The following is an 8,124-nucleotide window of genomic DNA, read 5'->3' on the forward strand; positions in this document are numbered from 1 at the left end:
CTAGTTGGTGTACGATAATAAAATTAAATTTTATTATTAAGACCCCAAATAAAAAGTTCTAATTCCGCTGGTGGACTAAATCTCACATAAACTAGTTAATATCTAAGACATTTCCGGAGACGGTACTTAAGGAAAACCTATTTATCTCGACCGAAAGTCAATTCTATTACGACCCCATTTAAAAATTACTAGTTCCGTAACTGGTCGGTAACCAGTCATGACCCATTACATTTAGACACTTATAATTTTCAATAAAGTATTAAAGATGTACAATATCAAACAAAAAAATAATTCCAGATACAAAATTTAGTTTCAGTGCTTCAAAAACATAGATCCCACAACTATGAAAGAATATTCTATACATGAAAAATATAAACTTAATACAAACAATTACATGTTTTGACATTCAGGTGACAAAAATTACAATTTACTTATCTTTTTCCTATTGAAAATCTGCAAAAACATACACAAAGATCAAAGATAAGGGATAGAGCAGGTATGACGCGATTGATGTCCAAACAGGAAACTTGGATCTAAAGCCTGCTGCCGTTCCCACGACGATACAAACAATGAACACAACCAACAATTCAGCAGTGAAATGCCATACCAATCCTCGAAAATATACGACTGCTAGAAGAACAGAAAATCCAAGAACATTGTTCATGAACACTCCATCATATATCTGCATCAACCATAGAAAATTAATTTTTCATCAATGAATTGAAAAAAAGTCCAGCATAAGCTTCAATCATGTTATGTTACTTAAATGGGTTGACTAAAAGAATCAAGTAAAAAGGAAAGTGTTCAAAAGGGGTTAAACAAGTTAAACGGGTCAAAGGTTATCCAAAATGTACTTTATATGTGAAAAACCAAATTTATAAAAAATAATATGCTTATTGCAATCATATTTAACACGCTAATTATTTATAAAATTCAAAAAAGTTGAAAAAAACAAGTGCTTGATCATTGGTGGTCAGCCCAACACAACCTGTTACACAACCCGCCCACAGACACGTTTAGCGCGTTCTAATAGTGAGAAGGTGAAGAACAAACCTCCGAAAAAGTCAACGAAGTAGTTCGTTCTTTCCTTTGACTTGCAGTTTGGATTGCAGTGACAGCAGCTCTAGCATTAGTGGCCAAAGGAACCAAAATAAAAGATATAAAGAAAGATGGTATGGTTGCTGAGTTGGACACATTTTGAACACTGTGTATGAGTGGTTCTGCCAAAAGAGCCAACATAGTTATCCCAAGAACCAGTAGCATTACAGCCTTTGTCCATGCCCACATAGATCTATCCACCTCACCATCTACCCATTTTTCCCAAGGTTTCTGCACACTCATCAAACCATGTTAACTTTTTAGATCAAATTGCCCACTTTAACAACTTCAAAAATAATAGTAGCAGTGTGATTTAGAGTGCAAAGCTAGCCGACTCATACTTGGACCAACTAAACAGTGAAAATCATGCTAGAAATAAAGTTTAAGTTGAAAAGGATGTAACTCGGGTTACGTCTAGAGATACGGGGCCCATATGCGGGTTGTGCAATTGTCTTGACTCGAATATTAGGAGTTTTAACCTATTTTCCTTTTCTGTGTAAAAAGTGTGGATGTTTTATTTGAGTAAGTCATGTATTTATTTTGAAAGCTAATTTCATAGTTATATAGTTGAATTTCGGTTATCCAATGTGGCTCGACCTGCCATGTTTAGATTTACCGTATAAAAAGGTTTGATGCAAGTGTTTAAGCATTAAATATCATATCAGCTTTCACTTGAGATTATTTTCTCTTCTTTTATTTATTAACGGCTAATTTGTTTTTAATCCCTATCGACTGTGGGAATACTTGCTTACCCGCGATATATCTTTAGGCCCGGGCGTCTTTGGTGTCAACTGAACATTGGATACATTGAGCAAATCTCTAAATCCATCAACAAATTCTTCTTCATCAATCTGTTGATCTCCACTTTTGTCAAGATCTTGCATTATGTGAGATGTTGCTTCATCCACATTCCATGATGTCTCCCCAAAGTCAAAATCCATCATAAGTGTTTTTAATTCGGATAGCGATATAGAATTATCGTTGTTGACATCTAAGCTCTTAAACAATCTAAAAATTTTCGACGGGAATCAGATCAGTGATCAAATGTTTACTTTTTGTTCTAGCAAACAAATATTGCTTAGAGCCTTATATTATATACCTCTTTATAGCTGATACATTTGGTTTTCCATCTTCTGTATAAAAATTTCCAAGTGGAGAGTTTTTAGTATGACTGATAATTTCGGATACAAGTGCTTTCATCATTTCGTGTTCTTTCTTTTTCGTTTGGACCCATGGTTGGACAACCTAAAATTATAAGTTTAATAAACAAATCAATATATATATATATAGAGAGAGAGAGAGCATACTAATTGTTTACAAATTTGAAAGAATTTACAACAAGTACCTGATATAGATCTTTCCAGGAACCAACTGAACGATACGGTTTATTTACTGCGCTTTTAGTTTCATCAAGCCATTTTGTGAATCTATCAGTGAATTCATCAATTGTTACCTTTGTGTCACCATCATCATCAAATTCTTTCATAACTTGTTCAATTGTTTGCTGTTTGTCCCAAGTTAGTTGCCTGAACTTGATATCTTGAAGTACTCCTCTAAGCTCAGGAAAAGATATGTATGCATCACCATCTTGATCAATCTTTGTGAACAAACTGCATACCAGTAATCTAATTAGGGTGTGTTTGGATCGTGGGGATTGGGAATGAAGGAATGGGTCTAGGAATCATAGAGGGTGTTTGGCTTAAGGGTATGTGCTTTAAAACAGAAATGCACTTGTTATGTCATGACATATCTATTGGACTATAGTATTATTAGGTTCATTATTATGAGCCCATAGGCCCACTAAGTGTTTAGGGTTTGCATTACATTATATAGTAAACGGAATGCAAACCCTAAACACTTAGTGAGCCCATGGGCTCATAGTAATAAACCTAATAATACTGTAGTCCAGTGGGCCCATGGGCTCATAGTAATAAACCTAATAATACTGTAGTCCAATAATATCGTGCACGTGCGAAAGTAATAAATTTGAAAAAAAAAAACGAACCTTTTTATAGCAGGCAGATTAGCTAAACCATCTTCGGTGAGTATTTTTTCTGTGGTGTGCTCCTGTATATGTTTTAATAGGTCTAAAACTAAATGCTCGTGTTTGACATATGATAATCGTCTCTTTTGGATAGAAGGCTCAAACACCTACACGATAACAACTTCAAAATTATCATGACAGAAACTAGAGGTGGCAAGATGGGTGGGCTAGATAACCTGTTAGTATGGGTCGGGTTGAAATGGGTCATCTTAGTACAGATTGAAGCAGACAAGGCCTGGTTTGTGATCACCCGCAAATACATTTTTGCCCATTTCAAAAACACATAAGTAATCAATGCGTTAATACAGTTACAGAAACAGTTTTAACGGTTTAGTGCATTATTTCAACCCCCTTGTATCCTTCGACCAATTTGACCCATTTGAGATAAAACAGAATCCAAACTGACCCATTATAGAAACACAAAACCAAAAGTTAATTCAAGATAATTCTGTACCTGATAGATGAAGTATACCAGCAAGAACGTAACCGAAACAGGAAGTGTAATTATGTAGATATATCCATGGGTAGTATATGTCATTCCAAATAATTTTGGAATTAAAAGAAACAGAAATGGTATAAGTGAAAGAAGCATGATTCTTGCTGCTGAACTTGTTTCCGGGTCTGTAGTTACACCGGAACCTGAAACCATCGCATTAAAAGAAAATAAATGACAAAAAAGACAGAAACAAGACTATGAAATCATGGGTAAAGTTCTTGTACAAATAATCTTAACATACTAAACATACAAATTGAAGGAAAACTCAAAAAGACAAGGTGGCATTTTTGTAATTATCAATAACTATCAAAGTTACTCTACAAATATACCTAAAAAACCTAACCACTCCCCCCACCCCCAAAAAAAACCTAAACCCCCCCCCCCCCAAAAAAAAAAAAAACCTAAAAAAAAACCTAAACCCCCCCCCCCCCCCCCACCCACCCAAGCTAAAATGCTAAAAACTAAACCCCCCAAAAAAACCTAAAAAAATCTAAAAAATAAAAAAAAACACACAAATTATTTTATTTTATTTTTTTAACATTTTTTATTAAAAAATCGCTACTTTTAGTAGCAGCCAAAAAAAAAAAATTTATTTTTATTTTTTTTATTTTTTGCTAACGAAATGTAGCGATTTTTTAATAAAAAATGTTAAAAAAAATTGTGTTTTTTTAGGTATTTTTGGTTGTAACTTTGATAGTTGGTGGTAATTACAAAAATGCCACCTTGTCTTTTTGGGTTTTCCTTCAATTTATATGTTTAGTATGTTAAGATTATTTGTATTTGATCTTTTGCCATGAAATCAAAAATTAACAAAGATTGATTCTGACCAGTAAGAAATGATAAGAACTTTTTGTAAGGGCTTTGGGTGGAACGCGATGAAGTATTTGAGCCAGATTCTGAGGAGAAATCTTTACTACCAATAATCACACAAGTTCCCCATAACAAAGTGAGAAGCAATATTGTTGATCCAGCTAGTAATCCAACTCCAGTTAGAACATATTCTTGAGCTACCTCTTGAGTGTTGAAAAGTCCGGAAACTGTAATTAAATATCAATACAAGATGGTATTAACATCCGATCTTTTATACCAACCAATAGTTTCCACTTACTCTAAGGGATGACCATAGTCGGGTATGGGACAAGTATTGGTAATCCTAGTCCTATACATGATTTTAAAACCGTGTCTCATACCCATTACCTACCCGTTATCCATAACTCATCGAGTTCATGAGTATATCCGTGGGTATCGAGTATACCAATTTATGGTCTTATGTGGTTAAAAGTTACTTGTTGAATTCCAATCTTAAACTCACATAAAAACCAACTTTAAATATCAAATACAACTACATTTATAATAATTCTATAATATAATAGTTTCACGTTTTAACAACTTCACCGTACTATTAATTATAATTTTTGTAGATTATATGATATATTAACATATTTTGTGACCCACTTGCTTGTTTTTATCAGTTGGATCAATAATATTTCAGTATCTCATCCACAACCAATGCGCCCAAAAGGCCTTGGTGGCATTTGAGGCCCGACATCCTAATATCTCTTCTATGGACGAAATGACGTAAGGTTTGCGTAGGTTGTCACAGTTTCAAGATTTCTACTTGGCATCAAAAGAGTAAATTCCCACAAATATTGGCAGCTAGGAACACAAAGTTTAATAACAATAGTGACAATAATTCATATAAAGAAGCGCACGTACAGAGAAGTATTAAGGATTCAGGAAGAAAGCCAAGAATTTGAAAAGCACTTGCACCAAAGATTCCAGGACCAAGAATCTTGAAAATCCTTTTACCTCCAGAAGAAACATAGCATTCTCCATGATACAACAGGTATTCATAAACGACGATGAGAAAAAAATGGCCTAAAGTATTTTCTGAGCATGGTAAGAATCCATACATTTGCTCACATTGCTCTTCTGAAGAATCAATTCCTTTGAGATGCAAGAAAGATGATTCAGCTCCTTGCGCCAGATCATCTCCGCCATCTGAAACAAGCTCAGAAGTACTATGATCTAAGAACCTTCCATTAACCACCACAGGTATCAGAATAAGAAGAAACTGTGTATAGTATGCAATCTTGAATATTATTCCCATTTTCTGAAACATGTATGGTATCTATCAACTGAGGTTGTTGTGATCATAGAGAGAGTATTTAACTATTTATTTGATGAAATTTATGAACATATGGAATGATTGCAGTTTGAAACATTGTGAGGGTCAACTAGGTTGTTTCCTTAGAAGTTCAACTTGTTTAATTATGTTTATATTTTATGAATGAGCTGTATGTACAAGGCTACAAGTTAGGCTTAGAAAAGTTATAGCTAATAATTATAAAAAAGGGCACTGTCCACATCCATATCATATAATGGTTAAAGATTCAGTTTTATTTAAATAAAAGCTCAACTGCTCCTAACTTTATTTATTTATTTATTAAAAAAATAACAAATCTGTACTTGGACAATCGATAAATAAGCAAGTGGCGCGTAATATATGGACAAAAATGACGAAACAGGCCAGACTCTCAGAATCTCTCTATCGGAAGTCCTGATTTTCGCTATCGTGGTTTGACCTTCGATTTTGTGATTTTGATCGTAAAAATGTGCCATTCAAACCTATCAAAATTATAATTTTTCTACTAAGGGACTTGATTGATGTACCAAGTTTATTGATTCACAAATATATTAGTCTCTTAAAAGAGTGTATTTTTTATTTTATGCTATCTTTTTATGTAACGTTCATATCATCTAACGTGATCCACAAGAACCTTAAAACATTTCTTAGATATTTAATTTATAATTAATAATTAGTTCCAAAAGCCGCCTTATGAATTATGATATGTTGAGTTACCGAAAATGACTTCAAATTAGCAATTTTCCAAGCTACACCTAAGGGACAATAATGGCTGCTATGTTCACCTAACACAAGGATCCACCATTCATAATCAAAGATTATTATTTTAAACTTTAACTCCACTTGGTATCAGATTTGACCAACACATTCAATTGTTTTATTTTTCTTTGCAAAATCAACAAATAAGCACGCAATATGAATCATTAACATGCCAACTAGCAGTACTAAAATGAATTGAATCAAGAAAGTCATTGTAGTAGGTAGAAACTGGTTTCTTATTCAAACGCTCCACCGTACAAGGTAATACTAGCTTTAGAAGAAATAGTCAAATTACGCATTGGGCGGTAACCGTGGCACAAGTACTAGCCCAAGAAAACAACGAGGTTGGATACCAAAAACTAGCGAGACCTGATCATGATGTTTCGTATTCATTTAATCATAGAATTAAAGTTAAGTTTGTTATTGGGGAAAGAATTTTACGTGTACTACAGGTTGTGAACTTGATGACAAAGCATAAGAAAAAAATATATCCCTATAGTGGTTATGGATTACTGGATTTGGTATCCGTGACAGCAATATAAGTCAACGTTACGAACGTGTTTGATCAACATTATACAAAGTTGAATATACTTTAGACTTTACTTTGGGATCTTAGCTAAACTAAAGATTTAGTTTTACTCCAATAAAACCGTAAGTAAAATATGATCCGGGAAAGATGATGATTATTGACTAGTGCCCTCTTACCTCTACACAAGCTCGTAAATACCAAAGAGAAAATCACTTCACACATAGTCATAGATGATCACATCTAATAATTTCTTCCGGTATTTCTGACTTAAATGCATGTGATACGCGGCCACAACTCGTGTATCAACTTTACAAGACCAAGTTCTCTAATGTGCCACCACGACTCGTGTATGGACTTCATATTTGTTAGGAAGTAATGCTATTGTTGTTCCAAAGAATGTTTAGGCTATACACTACTAAAAAACTGTCCATTTCCGAACAAGGTTTTTGTCGGAAAACGGCGTTTCCGACCAGTTTCCGACAAAAATAGGTTTATAGGAAAAAGCCTTGTAGGAAAAGATTTCCGACAAGTATCCGACTAAATTGGCGACAAATTTCCGACAAAAAAAAGAAGTTACTATTTCCGACAAAGTTCCGACCAGAATTTTCCTACAATTTTCCGACAACCATTTTCCTACTATTTTCCGACCAAAAGGTTCCTACAGCTTTCCGACCGCCGTTTTCCTACTATTTTCCGACAAAATTTTCCTACTATTTTCCGACCAAAAGGTTCCTACAGCTTTCCGACCGCTGTTTTCCTACTATTTTCCGACAACCATTTTCCTATTATTTTCCGACCAAAAGGTTCCTACAGCTTTCCGACCACTGTGTACCTACTGTTTTCCGACCACAATTTTCCTACAGCTTTCCGACCACAGTTTTCCGACCAATTTCCGACTAAAAAACTTTTTAATAAAAAAATATAAAAAAACTAAAAAAATCCAGATTTTTCTACTAAAAATGCAGGAAAAAAATCCAATAAAAATCCTAACTACGACACGATTATAGAACTAAAAGTTCATCCACAAAATACAAATCGATTGTCAAATTGTA

The 8,124-nt window shown here is 34.1% G+C and overlaps 1 protein-coding gene across 1 annotated transcript; it reads right to left on the reverse strand.

Annotated features, from left to right (window-relative positions):
- Positions 1–280: 280 nt before the first annotated feature.
- LOC110921866 (sodium/calcium exchanger NCL2) lies at positions 281–5,867 on the reverse strand. Its single transcript, XM_022166189.2, has 9 exons — positions 5,355–5,867; positions 4,466–4,675; positions 3,597–3,781; positions 3,104–3,249; positions 2,444–2,708; positions 2,198–2,343; positions 1,851–2,106; positions 1,054–1,329; positions 281–682 (listed from the first exon to the last, which is right to left on the reverse strand). Exons 1-9 carry the CDS (start codon positions 5,758–5,760, stop codon positions 443–445), a joined length of 2,130 nt encoding a protein of 709 aa, XP_022021881.1. The 5' UTR covers positions 5,761–5,867; the 3' UTR covers positions 281–442.
- Between the last annotated feature and the right edge of the window lie 2,257 nt (positions 5,868–8,124).

Source organism: Helianthus annuus, chromosome 11 (genome assembly GCF_002127325.2).
Source record: "Helianthus annuus cultivar XRQ/B chromosome 11, HanXRQr2.0-SUNRISE, whole genome shotgun sequence".
In the NCBI taxonomy this organism is placed as follows: Eukaryota; Viridiplantae; Streptophyta; class Magnoliopsida; order Asterales; family Asteraceae; genus Helianthus; species Helianthus annuus.

Excerpts from the sequence above, each read along its gene's own strand:
- LOC110921866 (XM_022166189.2), bottom strand. The coding sequence starts at position 5,760 with ATGTTTCAGAAAATGGGAATAATATTCAAGATTGCATACTATACACAG. Across the intron at positions 3,250-3,596 it reads TGGTATACTTCATCTATCAG|GTGTTTGAGCCTTCTATCCA; the intron begins GTACAGAATTAT and ends GTTATCGTGTAG. Across the intron at positions 2,107-2,197 it reads AATGTATCAGCTATAAAGAG|ATTGTTTAAGAGCTTAGATG; the intron begins GTATATAATATA and ends GAAAATTTTTAG.